Here is a 17,320-nt window from a genome sequence, read left to right on the forward strand (position 1 = left end):
AACAACCCCAAACTGAGTGTGCCTGATACAGTTGAGTGGGCTTCCCAAACTCCCTGTTTTCTACACTCTATCATCTCTCTGACATTAACCGACACTTTTACCACTTTTGCACATTTGCACTGGACACAGTCTCACAAACAATAAATAAATACACTGCATTTACGAAGTGCTTTTTACACAGGAGAGTGGGCTTGACAAACCACCTGTAGAAACACTCTTCTCTATCGGAACACTGCATGTTGTACTGTATAATTGTTTCAGGAAAAATAGCAAACGTGTTCCCTTTCAAGCCCTTCAACTCCATTCTGAGAGTTTTCAACAATTTTGCCAAGAACCATAATCACTGACACTATCACCACAAATATGCAAACAAGAATATCAAAAGGTGATACTTATAAACCACAACAAAATCTGTTGATCCCTGCATAAATTATGATCTGTGTAAACATGAAGCAAAATAACCGAGGATTACGAGATTTAGGTATAACGCAGCGTTAAGTATTACAGAGTGAAAAGCCATTATGAAGAAAGCTTTATCATTGTTTTTACATTACAGATATGTTACTGTGTGGTTGAATGTAGCAACATTAATTTCTGTTTTGTGTCAGGTGGATCACACAGATGGACAAGTTTAGCATGAATTGACTAGTTTTGCTTATATACTGTAGTAGTATCTATTGAGACACTCTGTGTGAAAACTAATTTGCAGACCACATCGCAATTAAAAAGTGTGCCAAAATTGTTTTTAAAATCTCTGTCCGTGGTACTGAAATAACAATCTTGAGTGAGATTATTGTTAGTAAGCCAAGCATGACTTCATTAGAATTAAGTCTATGCTAAAATGAATGATATGACTGTCTACAATGATAGTGAGATTATAAATAAACTGCTGTACAGACTCACACAAGTACATGCAGTTTATATGTGTAATACAATGATTGCAATTTTTTCTTTTCCTACTTTTTTCAATTTCCAAAATTTTCCTCAAAGTTTTTGGACATCTTAGAATACAGTTGCTGTCCTGTTGGCATTTTCAAAGAGTTTATCACGGATTGTCATCATATTTCTGGGCAAATAGTTGTACAAGCTTCAAAAGAACTTTGCTTGGAGGTATATAAATTTTAGATCAACTGTTTTAAATGTCTGAAGTTTAGAAAGAAATCGCTGTCCATGGTACTGAAATACCACATGTTAATAGAGACCATTTTTGTGCAATATTTTGCTGTCATATTGACTGATATGTGCTACTGTACAAACACACACTGTTGACTTTTATAATTTACATCTACATCAGTTAAAAAGTCAGTAAATTATTGTCATATATTGAAAAGGAATTGTTAATTTATTTGCACATTAATAAATATTGCTGAATTTTATTTTCAACACCTTGTGATCCATAACCAAGTAAATATATAATGTAAAAATACACTTTTTTTTGTAACAATAAAAATGAAAAAAATATATATATATAATTGAAACTGAACTTTGCATATCACTGCTTCACATTATTAGTGAGGCTGTTATTAATTTCAATTTTATTTCATGACTAATACAATCAAAAGTAAGATTGTGAATCATCTGCATGTTAATTATCTTTACTCTTTAGTTAATTTAAGATATTACTCAATCACATTGTGGTACATCATTAGACTGCTTCATGTTTTTATAAAGAGAGCCTGCATATTTGAGAGGTGAATCCCAGTGTTATTAATAAGTGGTCAGTGAGACCCCTCTAGTGGAAAATTTCTGCAAAAACTCCACAATGACACAATGAGGGTGAGGCCTGCAGCATAATAGAATGCATTTAAAAACAACACACTAAATTAATAAAGACTTTGAAATACTGTATATTATGGGTAAAGTCTGCATTTTATTTTCTGAATGCTTCAATTTTACTAATTAAACACATTTAATAGAGCACATCCATTTTAAAAGTACAGTATAAACAGCAGACAGTAACTTAAAAAATAGCCTGTTTCGCTCAATGCATATATAACCAGTTAGTTCAGCTGAGCGCGTTTATAGTTTATGATACAAAAATAAACTGTTACCATTCAGTATGTCACCAAGCAGTAATTTATTTGACTAATGTAGTGAGTGGTGTGTGGGTGTGTGTGTAACGTTGACTCAGAGAAAGGTGTGAACACACTAGCTGGTCAGTCCTGTGGTTGGAAAATGCTCAAAGTGCACCGTGCACAAAGGGCATGCATGCAAGTGATGCATGCAAAAGCACAAAGGTAAACAAACACATCTGAGCATAAAGCTTGAAGTGTCTATTTAATCTGTTAACAAACAGGCAAAACACTGCACATACTATAAATTAGAGCATACAACTAATTTACACAACACAATTCGACAACTTTAAAATTTTCATTCACCTAAAATCAATTAAAAGTAATAAAAAGTCATTACATATTATACAAATATAGTATTGTATTTCAAAAGAGGGACTTTATTTTTAAAATATCCAAACTCTATTATTTGAATCTGTCGAGTGCTGTCAGTAATGTCTAATACTGTATGTTTGAGAAAAGTTTATCCGCTGCAGTTCACCTCATCAGTTCTAAGTCTGTACTGAGCAGCTTCTTCCTGTCAGTCAGTCTACAGGAAATGATCTATTTTGTTTCTGCCTTCTGATTTGTTGGTCTCATGTTCTGACAAATGTTGAATGAGGCAAAGTCTGTGTTTTTTTTTTTTTTTTTGGTAGAAAGAACCTCAGGCAAAAAAATTATATCTGAACATTCCAGGGTCATAACATAACATAACTCAATGTAAACTACTGTATAAATTATGCAACATTTGCCACCCTAACCACCTGCCAATCACACTTGTTTTTAACATATGATATATTGTTTAAATGATACACTTTTTTACATTTTGATATTTATCTGCTATCTAAATGTGCATATTATTGAGTATCAATATTGAGTATTGAGGGGGAAAAGCATAGGCTCTGTACTGAATTTCTTTTTCATTTTGAGAAATATGTTGCATTTTGCATCTGTGGAAGTAAAACACTGTGCATAGGCATTAATAAGCTGCATACATTAGGTTATTGATTAATGCTTTAGTACCACAATATTTCTAAACACAATAGGTTACTTGATTTGAGTGGAAATGTGCACACATTGTACACTTAGCAATTATTATGCCACCAAACATGAATCTCTATCTCTTCAGTGTATGTGCCTAACTGTTACACGGCCACGGTGTAATTATGTAAATTATAAAATATGATGACACTGTTAATGACAGTTATATACTGTGTGTGTTTGTGTGTGCTTGGGTGTGTCTGTGTTTGTGTGGGCTATACTTGTAAAGGCTCAACTGTCCTAACTTACAGTAAAAAGTTAATTATGACTTACTGAACCAGTAAGAACATTTCACTGGCTCACACAAATTAAAAATGCTAATATGCAACTGGTGCCTAGTATCTAATGATTTACATGTATTTCTGTGAGGGTTGGGTTTAGGGGTAGAGGTATGGTTAGACCCATAGACAATATCATTAAGGTGATAGAAAAAACAACAGACATCTATAAACTCCTCCTATCCTCACCAAGATAGAAAAACCGTGTGTGTGTGTGTGTGTGTGTGTGTGTGTGTGTGTGTGTGTGTGTGTGTGTGTGTGTGCGTGCACATACATGTGGTGAAAAACCTCATTTGATGAAAAACCTACTTGTGTGTTACCTGTGGTATGTGTGAGTGTGTGTGTTGGCAGCACCCATGTAAATGCTTTGTAATACTGCCTTTCACAGATTTCTCCCAGCCGTGCAACTGCTATATGAGATGTGCACATAGAGGGAGGGCCTTTTTTGCACCTGAATCCAAGCTTTTAATTGACTGCAAACAAGTAAATCCATAACATTTTGTTGATCTGTATACATAAATGCGGTAATTATAAATGTTGCAATAATTAATATTTATTTTTATATTTTGTTACATTATATCCATCATCCACTAGAAAGGAGAAGAGAAGATTTATTAGCCAAACTGATCTCTTCGACACCACAACATGATCTTTTATCACAAATCTCTGTAAGTACAGATGTATTTTATTTTAAATGTTATGTGTTTTAATGTGCTGTTTAATGTGCAGTTTTTACACTTATTTTGGAATTCTGTATTATTTTGGAACTCTTTATTATTCAATTTGTCTAAAAGCTTTCCAGGACCAAATGTTGAGGCTATCGTATGATTCCCATATGCACATAAACATTTTTAGTATTGTTCTGTAATTAAATAAAATTGATTTATGAAAAATTGAGTCACATACAATTTTTGTATTATTCCATAAACTGCAACAATAAATATTTATTTGATACTTTTCCCTGTAGACAATTAAAGCTATTTGCTATTTATCTGGCAAAATAATCCTGCACTGGTTAATGCTATTGCTTTACCTAATGCGCAAGTTAATTATTTTTCATTCTCAGTCCTACAATTAGACGGAATTAAATGCTAGACATTTTTTCATTGTATTGATGAATAAACTAAATCTACCACTGACAAAACTAACGATTCTCTTATTTGTTTAATTCCTAGGCAGCTGAGAAATTACTGAACATTCAATAGTATAGGTTTATATGGGAGTAATTTATAGGTGTATATGCGCGTGTTGATAAGCGAAGTTCGATTTAAATCCTACACGGTGCCTCATATCCATTTGTTTGCTTCATAGCCTTCTCTTCTGACCGCTGATTTTGGTGTTAGGGTTAGGTGGAAGGGGGTGAGGCGACAGGTTAGCTTAAACGTTTATGATGCCTCATCTTCTGTCATTGCTTGTGACTCTCAGTATGTGCTATCAGGTGGAAAAGATTTGATGTGTTCCCGATGCTAGTGGGCACCTCTCCCGCACATTTTGCAGAGAACCGAAACTAGAAATGTTTATCAGAACTTAAAAAGCCGAACCACTTTCACACCACTGCATTGGTGTTTCCTCTCTCATCAACCACTTCATCTGCATTCTTACTTGTGGAAGCTTGTTCATTCACATCTGTTTTCAGGGCACACTTCAGGGCAAACTTTCTGCGACGGAGCTAAACAACTGCTGTGCCGAGCGCTGGCAACTTGTCTGTGATGTCACTTGCGTGATGACGTACATCACGCTCTTTCTGACGGTCACTCAGTAACAAATGATACAATGTACAAGATCTTACAAATATAATAATAATAATAATATGTAACGAATATGGCTGACCAGACACATAACTATTTTGCTTTTTATTTCACAACCAAGCCAACTTTGCCCAGAGAAGACTCGAAACCTGATTTCAAGGTATTTACGACCCAAAAGGAATGTGCCATGCGGCATTAAACAAAGAATGAACAGGACTCTTTAAGCTGCTTGTCTAAGACTGATGTTTTCACATAAACTTTACTCTCTTTATGTTTAATCATGTGTTTTGGAGTCATATGTCTGACTCCACCAAAGCCAAACGAACTCATAAGCGGTTCAAGTTTGGACTTTCCGAAAAGCTCACTCGCTGTACTAATTGATCGTTGACATTTTATTTTAATAAGAGTGCAACATATTAACATTTTAAGAGACTTTAACATTTCTGTCCCAATTTGTATAAAATTTGCCTATGCAAATTCTTCTGCCTCGGACAAAGAGCCGTAAAATTATTATTCCAGGAAGTTAGCTTCTAATGGGTCAACTTTTCATGGAGGGTGGATCCGAACCTGCCCTATATAAGTGTGGGACCGAAAGCAATGCCCCTCTCTGTTCAAAACTTCTCTCTGCCCTGAAACACGCTGCCTGGGAGCTCTTCGCACCCCTCTCTGTTCAACCTCTCTCTCTCCTGGCTCAAAAGGAAGCAACTCTCTCTCTCTCTCTTTCTCCCGTCTTCAGAGCAACCCCAAGTATCACCTCTCTTCCAACATCTAAACTGGTGTGAGCTAAACTCAACCCTAAAGAGACAATAGAAGGGTTATTTTGAATTTGTTTATGTTTGGTTTGCTTGGTTTGTTCTTACAAAATCCGAGGTCTTCCCATCATTACATCCTCTCAACCTCTAACTTCATGTTAGTTACTCTTCCCTATGCTTGTATGAATGTGTGTTTGTGTTAGGTGTTAGTTTCTGTTAGATTAGTCAATAAAGTTTAATTTTGTATAAAGAAAGGTGCCTGTGTATATTAATGAATCTAATGTCTTAAACTTTGATCTTGCTACCCTGCTTAAACTTTATGTGTTTTTATTTTGATAGCATTGCTGGACGATTCGTTTGTTCGGATCTAAAGAGTCGATTCATTTGAAGCCCCGTTCAAATTAATCTTCCTCCAGCCAAGCTAGTCCGCTATATAATGGTCCAGAAAGGTACGCGAGCATCGAAATCTAAATCTTAACTCGCAACATTATAATGGCGGGAAACGCGCGGGAAGAATAACCTTAATCTAATTATTACAGCAATAATGGTGTAGATATGCGAGCAGTTTAATCTACATTATAATTTGTTACAGATTATTAATGTAGATATGCGTGCAAGTTAATCTACATTATTATTATAATTTGCTACAGGTTTATTTGTGGAGAATAAACAAAGCATGAAATATGTAATTTTTACAAATATTAATAATAATAACAATAATAATAATAATTATATATATATATATATATATATATATATATATATATATATATATATATATATATATATATATATATATATATATGCAAATTTATAGCAAAATACCAGAATTGAGTTTAAAACTCAAAGTTACTGAAAAGAATTATATTGCGATATATATTGATATTGAAATATTGTCCAGCCCTAATGTAGATCTGTCTGCAGTTCATAGATAAGGCTTTCCTTTCTTGTACTTTAGTACTGAGGGAAAGTTGAGGTGTCACATGTTAGACTATGCAGACAGAGGTGTGAAAACTGAGACAAAGTTGATTCTCTAAACTGTGACTTTATAAGTGACATTTTTATTGAAAAACAAAGGAGATTTTAATCAAAGTTAGACTTCTTTAGCATATATTACTGCTAAAACATAAAACGTGTCTGGGTTTGTGATTTACAGAAGATCTGCTTAGAGGTATGTATTAGGAATATAAATTAACAATGTTTATTAGAATTTGTCTATGCCTTACGGTCTCAATTTATTTTGCAGTCTGCTCAATGGATTTTGATGTTGTTTGGATAATGTACAAGTAGTTCAAGCTGGCTAAGATGTGAATAAAACGGTTACTATGTAACCCTCAAGAAGAGAAATAAAATGGGCCAATGAAATGCCAATGAATGGGTAGCACCAATGCACACAGCTAGCAGCAATCACAATCAGTTGTAAATAAGAATGCCAGCAAAGCATCACAAAGCAACGTTTCTAGCTGAAGAAGCCTAACTATAGCTGTCAGCTAAGATGCAATCACTGTGGCGAAGGAACATAGCATTTCCACCCATAGCATAGCAGTTCCCATCTGCCAATCATAACAGAAAAGGAGCTGCATAGAGTCGTAAGCTCTGAATGAGGTCACATATTGCAGTGCACAGGACACAGCAACGAAAGATCCACTTTACTATCCCATTAGGCCACAGGAGATCATTTGTGAACAAAGAGAAGGGACACAACTGGCACTGGTAGGACGTGTGATACTAACAACCTACCAGATGTAGTATCTGATTTTCAATTAAACTACCATATTACTTCATACTCTATGAATAAAAATTTCTGGATCATGAAGAACTCAGAAAGTATCTGATGTCAGACAAACTAATTTCCACTAGATCACTATATACACAAACATTTAATTTAGCAGACTAAAAAGCCGTAAGAATTGTGAATAAACTGATGGCCCTCAAAATATTTTCTGCTATGAATATACAAGCATATTAAATATCAAAATAATGATGTAAGCCTCTAGATTTAAAGAAAAAAAAAATTCATCTTGATGCGTTTGTGTTTTAACACTTAAAAGCAAATGGGGTTAACTAAGACTACAAAAAAAAAAACAGATTAGTGCCTTTTCAAGATCAGACAGATACTCAACTTCATGCTCAGCCAACAACAAATATCCTTATTTAAGATGTAAAGATATCTTGCAAACTCAAAGACAGGAACTTTGAGGCTCTTGAGAGAGTTTCTATTGGTTATATTCATCTTATTTCCTGCTTTTTTCTGGTAAGCAACATTGTACTTTGAAGAACTGAAACAACATTGTGTAAAGGTTTGAGAGTGGACAGTTTAAGCTGCAATGTTTACGCTTTGTCTTAATATATGTGAAAGAGTAATGGAAAGATGTTTGTGTTAGAATGTTTTTAGTCATTCTGATGTGGTACGTGGTGTGATAAAAGCATGAAAGTTAAGGTGAAACTGCATTAGAGTGTCAGTTGACTGAAGAAGGAGCTGATGAACACATGGTAAGGAAGGACACAATCATCTTCCTTGTTCAGCAGGTGTAAATGGATTGAAAGCTTGATTATTTGTTCTCTATTTTTCTAGGTGAATTCAAAGGATAGTTTTGGAAGACGACTGATAATGAGATATTACTTTTTTTTGTTGCTTTCCTCAACTATATGTAAATATCTAAATGTCTTATAAAATATTAATCAATCCAATTTAAACTATATAACAATTTCAACTTTTTTTGCTTTGCAGTCTGCTCGACTGATTTTGATGTTGTTCAGGAAGATAATGTAAAAATAGTTGACGCTGACTGGGATGTGAACTTTACCTGCACATTCCCATGGTTAGTACAATCAACAAAAGCATGGTTTAAACAGGCGAATAATGGAAAATCCCTACAAATTGTGTCTTTATATGAAAGTCAAAAGCCAAGCTGGAATCACAACTTTGAGAAAACAAATCGTTTTAATGTTAACAAAGGAGATTTTTATTTTAATTTGACAATTGTAAAGACAAAGCCGTCAGACTCTGCAACATATTACTGTGTAGTTTCATCATATCAGGCCACTGGAATGGGTTCAGGAACTCGTTTACTTGTCAGAGGTAAGTTATGTCTATTATTTTCGGGCTGTTTGCTTTGTGGTAGCTAATTTTAATCCTGACCATTTCTTTATTTGTGAAGACGAAGCCGCAGACAGAAACACAACTCTTCATCAGTCTTTGATAGACGCTGTTGATCCAGGAGATTCAGTGCATTTGCAGTGCAGCATCTTCACTGAGAGCTGTGCAGGAGATCACAGAGTCTACTGGTTCAAGCAAAGCTCAGGAGACTCTGAAGGAGTGCTTTACACCAAAGGAGAGAGAAATGGCCGCTGTAAGAACAGCACTGAGTCTCAAACACAGAGCTGTGTCTACAGTCTCCACAAGAACAACATCAGTCGCTCTGATTCTGGCATTTACTACTGTGCTGTGGCCGCATGTGGAGAAATTCTGCTTGGAAGAGGAACTCAGCTAAATATTAAAGGTAAGATGAAGGTGAAACAAATATACGTGAAAAAACATTTGATTCATAAACTATGACATGATACGGAACTGACCAATGTACAAGAAGATATCTAAAGAACTATATCCAAATGAAAAGGAATATGTAGACAAATGGATAAATAATAGAATAAATGTAAAAATGTTATGAAAACTTGCATTCATATCTGAAGATGTGATACTAAACTCGTCAAGTAAAAATGTTTAGAAATTAAAATTAGTTTAAATTTTGTTACAGAAAGATGTGATTTTAATCCTGCTCTTCTTGCTTCTGGAATTACAAATATCGTATTTTTGGCCCTTGTTGTTTTTCTGGGAATCCAACTCTGTAGAAGTCAGATTAAAAGTAAGACTTTATGAATACAAATTCTTAATATAAAGCAATTGTAAAATGTAAAATAACACATGACTGCTATTTATAATAAACAGACTGTTTCTTGATTTTTTAAGCATCTGCGGCTCAAGCAACTCAAGTAAGTACTTCACTATGTTGTTTATCAATTACAAGAACTTCTCAAACTTTTCTTAAAATCTTTTAGATTTGATGTTTATTAAGTCATATCACATATCACACTTCCTGAAGTTTCTTTTATATTTTCTGTTGATGTTAGGATGAAGACCACCTGAATTATGCAGCCATTACTTTTAGTAACCCTAAAAGAGCCAGACCAAAAAACACGCAAGATCAGTCTCTGTATGCACAGGTCAGATCACACCAGTAATATTCAGAGGTTTAGAGAAACTTCTATAATGCTGAAAAAGTCATCAAATGTTATTGCAAGATAAAAATTATGGCCATATTGCAATTATTTGATTGTATTGTATTATTTGATTTTGTACTGTATATTTGCTGTTAGATATTTGAATTTGCTAAAAAAACATGCTAAAGTGTGGGTTTTTGAGCCAATATTTGGAGAACAGTATTTGGAGATCATTGCATGAATGTTATTTGACACACTGTTGTGTTTTAGAGAAAACTTTGGAACATCAAACTATAAAGCTTTTCATTTTACATCTTAAAAATCTTGTGTATTATCCTTTATTTGCACCCGCTAAAAAATAAATGTGCATTCTATAAGAAATAACTTTTTTTTAAAAACAATAAGTATTGTGTAATGATAGAAGATTTTTTCAGCACATTGTTAAACAGTTTAAATAACTAATTTCTAATAACTAGTTTATTTTGTCTTTGCCATTGTCACGATTTATTGTTTATTTCTTCTTCTTCTAAATATTATTATTATTATAAATATCTTTATTGTGTTGCTTTGGAGTTTGTTGATTTTTACTTATTGCTGTTTCTTTTCTTTGAGGCTGGCTCCGCCTTGCACCTGCCGGTAATTCGGCTTGTTGCCTTTATAAGTGGAAGCTGTGTGTGTGTCGGGGTGGCTCTTGTTTTCCAGCAAGTCTGACTGATCCTCCCAATCTTGTCTCTCTTGAGAGTATGACCTGTATTTGTTGAGAATCTCTACGTATCTTGCCCAGATGAAGGTCTGAGACTTCTGGGCACGACTTGTGCAGCCGCTGCTAAGAAGCCATCCTGGTGTTGTTGCCGTTTATTTGATCTATGCTTTATTTATACTTGATCTATGTTTTTTCTATGGTTTAAGTTTTGTTATGTTTGTTTAAGTAATTGTTTTGACTGAGATATATTGTTTAATTAATGATTTATCTTTTTGCTGCCACCTTAAGTTGAGAGGACACTTTTCTGGTCTCTAAACAAATAGAGAATTGTATTCTTCTTAGTTCCGTGTCCTTTTATTTTGCTAAACCCTTCCCTAGACGAGCCTTAAAAAACTGGGGTTCGTAACAGCCATAGTGACGGTGAATAATATTTTTCTACTTATTTAGTAAGGTACTAGAATTTAGCTTAAAGTACAACATAAAGGCTTAATTAAGTAAATTAGGTTAACTAGACAAAATAGGTTAATTAGACATTAAGTCTTTGGATAACATTGGTTTGTTTTGACAAATGAAAAAATTTGTATATTTTATATTTAAGGCTTATAGTATTGACCTTACATTTTAAAAGGAATTAAAAGCTTCTTTTATTCCAGCCTTTTATTTCTTGAGAAATAACTTTCTCAAGAAGAAAAAAATATTATAGTAAATACTGTGAAAATGCCCTTGCTCTTAAACAACGCTTGAGAAATATTTGGAAGAAAAATAATAATATAAAGAAATTACAGGAGTGCTAATAATTTTACTTTTAACTGTATGTATTTATATTGCATGTCAGTGATTGCATGTTAATTTTCTCGTGGAGTTTGCAACTCCAGTTACAGTTATGATAGCAATTGACTTTTTTTCTAATTAGTCTTTTAACTCTGATAAATCCTGGTTCTTATAAAAAAGTTATGTGCTAGTACACATTTATCTGGTAAGTTGTTGAATGCTAAATTCAATAGCTGATAAAGTTTTTTTTTTTTTTTAATGAAAAGAGAGAAAACTAATTTATAAAATGAAGATATATTTCTAGAGAGCAAAGATAGACAGGACCTAAGAGGGGCTACAGCTTAAAAACATATTAGCGAATACAATTAGCTCTGTTTAGTTTACTGGTATTTCAATGACTACAGTAAATTGGTGCATTCTAAACTTAATAATGATCAAAAGTAAGTGTCAGAATTGCTTAAAGCGATGGTCATCATTACTGAATTGCATATTAGTCAATGGTTAGCACTCAGTTAAATTAAAAAGAAGCATTCTAATTTAGCAAATTTCTCAATCAAAATTTCATAAAAGATTATGCTGTATAGTTGACTCTTAACTAAAATATATCTTCTGTTTACAATTTCCCATAATTCAAAAGACTACAATATTAACGGTAAAGTTTTGATGTCAGGATCAGCTTGAAAATGAAAGTGTAGTATTTTATCTGCAGAGCAATCACAACATCAGAAAACGTAAAAGCCCAATTTGAAATCAGTGTTTACTCTCCACACTTGGATAAATTTAGTGTTTTACATGTTTTCAAATAAACTCTGCTCTTTTGAATATTCATAAAATTCATGAAAAACGTTTTCTATTAAAGTATTAAATGATTTTTTTTTAACATTATGACAAATCTGATTTTTTTTAACCAATTTTTCAAAAACATGTATAATTTCCCCACAACATACTGTATGGTCATGTGATAGATCTCCACAAGCAGTGTCTCCACATGACCCAAAGTCAATAAATGAAATAAAATGTTTAAAACACTACACTCAGAAAAGTTTTTACACATATACAGTACAACGCAAAAGGTCCATTCCCCAATCATACCTTGTAACTGTTCAATATTGAGGTAAGGCAGTGGCATAAATCAGAAACAATAAACATTATGGGCTTTATTTTAATGATCTAGGTGCAAAGTCTAAAGTGGAGGGTGCAAAAGCCTTAAGGGCATGCCCGAATCTTCTTTTGCTATTTTAAGTAGAGATAAATATGCTCTGCACCACGGTGCATGGTCTAACAGGGTTGAGCTTATTCTCTTTATGAGTTCTGGGTGTTTTGAGATAAAACCAATCAGAGTCTCATCTCCCATTCCCTTTAAGAGTCAGTTGCACCATGGCACATTTGCTATTTACATGGCAGATTTGTAAGTGGAAAAACTGAACAATTCACTAGAGAGACAAAATTTAAACAGAGCATCTGCAGCGCGAGGATAAAGAATGAGCCTCCAATCAGCTTCTTTACTTTCACTTTCTCTTTCTCTCTTTTGTGGATAAGAAAATGTGTTGTATGCACAGACATCCATTAGCCTACCTAATTAATTTTGTTTGTTAAGCGCAAAGATTTGTTTCAAAACTATTTCTAAATTCAGTCCTAATCTCCAACAAACGAATAAACGAACAATAATAACGTTGTGTGGTCAAAAAACTGAGTTATATCCAAATACACATGCTGCCCCATATGGTCCAAAACATGACAGGTGGGCAAATCTAAGCTTTTTTTATAAATCAAATGTAAATTTGCATATAATAAATAATAATACTAATAATGATAACATTATACAAAAGCAAACTGTCATAAATAAACTGAAAAAAGCACCCAGAGATGAAGGCATGGAGGCAGTGGTTTTTATATTTATGTAGAAAATAATTTTTGCAATATTTTATTCCTTTAATTATTTTTCATTTGTTAATATATTTGTGTATTGCTGTACATCCTGTGTGTTTTAAGCAATGTGTAAGCGAGACACAACTAAGACGCTCTGCGCTGCAGACATGTTTTCAGCTGGTCAATTGCATAGTATTTTAGCTCCTCAAAATAGCAAAGTGCCAACAATTCGCCTTAACACACCTCTTTTCTAGACCAGAACTCCCATGAGTCTATAAAGTGGCGGAAATGGATTTGCTATTTAAACAATGTGGCAGAAAACAGGAAAATTAAGGTTGCGTTGATCTGAAAATAGCAACAAGTCGGGGCAAACACGTCTTGCGCCTTATTGTGCTGGGTGCATGATAGGGTCCAAAAAGTTATGAAACTCTAAACAAAATATTCTGAGATGTTAACAGATTAAGGCAGTTTGAATACAAATGAAGATAGCTTTAGCATGTATTAGATTAAATTTTAGAGACCAACTGGTTATTTTTGAGCTTTACACCTAATTGCAATTTAAATGATTAATAAATTATCAAACTATATCAGGGACGCACTAAATACTCGGCTAGCGAAACATTCGGCCAAGATTTTTTTATCATCGAAACAACACGGCCAAAACATTATGTTGTGATGTCGCAAACAGAAACCACGGCCAGCGTGTGCTCGTCTGAAGCAGCATGTCTGCCTTGTGTATATTATATCTATTCGGATCCTTTGCACTTTATTGCAACTGTACTTCATTCATTACTTATACAGATCATTACTTAAATATGAAAATAAAGCAGTGCGCATGTGAAATATGTCGGCACCTAGCTCTCTGCAACTCGCACATGGTCACCCACGGTAGCTTACATGCTAAGGTACAATCAGTACCTTACATGCCAGACCACATGGGAAAGCTAGGTTGCTGCTGGAAGTGGTATTAGTGAGACCAGCAGGGGGTGCTCAACCTAGAGTCTGTGTAGCTCCTAACACCCCAGTATTTCGATGGGGACTCTATACTGCTCAATGAGTGCCATCTGAAACATTAAATCAAGGTCCTGACTCTCTGTGGTCATTAAAAATCCCAGCATGTCCCTCGAAAAGAGTAAAGGGTTAAACATCAGCATACTTGACAAAATTGCCCACTTGCCTCTGTCCATCATGGCCTCCTAATGTAGCCACATCATAATTGGCTTCATCACCGTCTCTTTTCCACCAATCAGCTGGTGTATGGTGTGTGTGGTCTGACGCAATATGGCTGTATTGGTGGATGAGGTGATTTCCCCCAAAAATGTGTAAAGTGCTTTGAGTGTCCAGAAAAATCGCTATATAAGAAGGAATTATTATTATTAAATGATCCAGATACCGTGGCTTCTCTGCATCTATCGTGAAGACTGACGCCCTTTCACACCGCACACACAAGCAGAGCTAAAGCAGTCTGCGCAGTGCATAGGGAGAGCAGAATCAGCGTGCAGGCATTTGTCTTTTACACTGGCAGCGTCTAGAGCACGCACCTGATCGGCGGCTGTTGCACAGATCAGTCTATCTCTGTCTTTTCTATGTAGTTACTAATCAATCTATTTATAAATACACTTTTATTTTTTACTTTTCATCTGCATTAAGGCCCATGCAACTTCCACCCATGCTGTTTCCTTAACCTGCAACGTGTCTTTATTTTACAAATTATCTAGATCATAAAGAACTTTATTTTTCTCAAGCTCTATAAGAAGTGTTGTTCATTTATTTTCAGATGCACTCGCCTGTGATATCATGTAATGAAGGGCCCTATCATACACCCGGCACATTGTGGCGCATGGCGCGGCACAGTAGTCTTTTGCTAGTTTCAGCTTGGCGCAAGAGTAATTTTGAGGCGTTGCGCTACGCTGTTTAAATAGCAAATGCATTAGCTCTCATATGTGCGCTCATAGGCGTTCTGGTCTAAAAAGGAAGCCGTTCTGAGGCGCACTGCTAGCGCGTTGCAATTTTGAGAAACTAAAATAGATTTTTCATTAGACCAAAACAAACCCGGTCTAAACTCCAGCGCAGAGTTGCGCCTCGCTTACACACTGCTTAATACGCACAAGAGAGCAATAGGCAAATATCTTTACATATGAAAAAAATTAAATATTAAGGATATATATATAGGATATAATAAGAATATATATAGGATATAAATATAAAGGATTAAAATATTACAAAACATATTATTTTCTAGCCTACATTAATATGAAAAACCACTGCTTTTATGTCTTCTTCATCTCGGGAGGCTTTTTCAGTTTATTCATAAAAATTTGCTTTTGATTAATGTTATTATTATTAGATGTTTTATTTATTATATCCATATTTATATTTGTTTTATTAAAAACAAGCTTAGTTTTGCCCATCTGTCAGGTTTTAGACCATATGGGGCACAGCATGTGTTTTAGGATATAACTTAGGTTTTTGAACACACTTCGTTATTATTGTTCATTTATTCGTTTGCTGGAAATTAGAACTGAATTTAGAAATAGTTTTGAAACGAATATTTGCGCTTAACAAATGCAATTAATTATTTATAGGCTAATTGATGTCTGTGCGAAAAGGTTTCCCTATCCAAGAGCGAAAGTGAAAGTAGATCCATTATCTCTCATTCTGACGCAGTAGATGCTCTGTTTAACAGTTTTCTGTTAAAAAAAACTGTTAACTGTTTGCTAGTGAAATGCTCAGTTTTTCCACTTAGCCTTACTTTATGTCCTGTAAATAGTGAATGCGCTTATGGCGCGACGCAGCTGGCTCTTAAAGGGAATGGGAAATGAGACTCTAACTGGTTTATTCTCAAAACACACCTATAACTCATTAAGAAAATAAACTCAACCCTTTTAGACCATGCGCCATGGCGCAAAGCGGATTTTCCAGTCCTTAAATTAGCAAAAATGTGTTCTGACACGCCCTGAAAGTGTTTGCGCCCTGCGCTTTGCGCTCTGCGCATGGACCGTCAAAATAGAGCTGTTAGTTTTTGATTGTCAGCATGATGTAGACCTAGTTATAATATTTCTACAATATAGTTATAATGATATTTATAATGAAACTACTGTTCAACTCAAGCAAAACTAAAACAATTTTTTTATTTGGTTTTGTAGTTAGGGCCCAGAACAAATATCTTTTGCAGTTTATTAGGTTAATTTCATTGACTATATAAAAATCTGTGGATATTATTGATGCATTTATTGGGTAAAATTGCTACTTTTTACTGTCACTCAATGTGTTTTTGGTCATTATCAATGCACTGTCACTTTAATTGCGCGCAAACAGAGCAGCAAAAATAGACCCAAAATAGAAATTATTATGGCACTGCTCTTCTTATGCTCTGTGCTGCTTTTGCGTCCACTAAAGCTCTAATCTTTTAACATAGACAATTATTCTGTTGCTAGTTAGGCTACTATACATATTATTTTTTTTATTTCTGCTAGATACTTTTTAAATTTGACAAAAATGGCAGTTTATGCACAGGCACTCTTTAAATAACCCTGCCTCTAACACTACTCCGCACTGTGGACAGGCCGACAGAGGATAACAGGTGATGTGATGTACATGTTTCACACATGCAAACATATGTATGAACATAAGACCTTCATGAATTTGATTCTCAGAATATTACCAATTGGTTGATATTTATGATGTTGATTATACTGTACTATTTTTTTTTTTTTTTTTTGCATACTGAATAGATTGGATATGACAAAAATTTTTATTGTATACCACTATTTAATCACAAGGAAAGATAATTTTTATAAATAATTTAATAATATATAAACTGTACAGTAATACTGATTATATTTATTTCTCATTCTGAACTTCTAAATCATGAAACTACAAATGT

General features: G+C 34.3%; 2 protein-coding genes across 6 annotated transcripts in view; one reads left to right on the forward strand and one right to left on the reverse strand.

The window, feature by feature from the left end:
- Positions 1-17,320, reverse strand: part of nitr3d (novel immune-type receptor 3d) — a 150,558-nt gene that overhangs the window by 55,617 nt on the left and 77,621 nt on the right. The gene's annotated exons all lie outside the window — the stretch shown is intronic.
- On the forward strand, positions 8,160-12,594 carry nitr1d (novel immune-type receptor 1d). Of its 2 annotated transcripts, XM_087258698.1 has the most exons (7): positions 8,160-8,363; positions 8,446-8,521; positions 8,602-8,952; positions 9,032-9,373; positions 9,629-9,736; positions 9,841-9,863; positions 10,002-12,594. In XM_087258698.1, exons 1-7 carry the CDS (start codon positions 8,361-8,363, stop codon positions 10,110-10,112), a joined length of 1,014 nt encoding a protein of 337 aa, XP_087114824.1. In that variant the 5' UTR covers positions 8,160-8,360; the 3' UTR covers positions 10,113-12,594. The 2 variants fall into 2 exon arrangements, with proteins under 2 accessions (XP_087114824.1, NP_938163.1); NM_198349.1 differs by lacking the exon at positions 8,160-8,363 and having other exon boundaries at positions 8,455-8,521; positions 10,002-10,116.

The sequence above is a fragment of the Danio rerio genome, chromosome 7, assembly GCF_052040795.2.
Source record: "Danio rerio strain M-AB ecotype USA chromosome 7, GRCz13ab, whole genome shotgun sequence".
Lineage (NCBI taxonomy): Eukaryota > Metazoa > Chordata > Actinopteri > Cypriniformes > Danionidae > Danio > Danio rerio.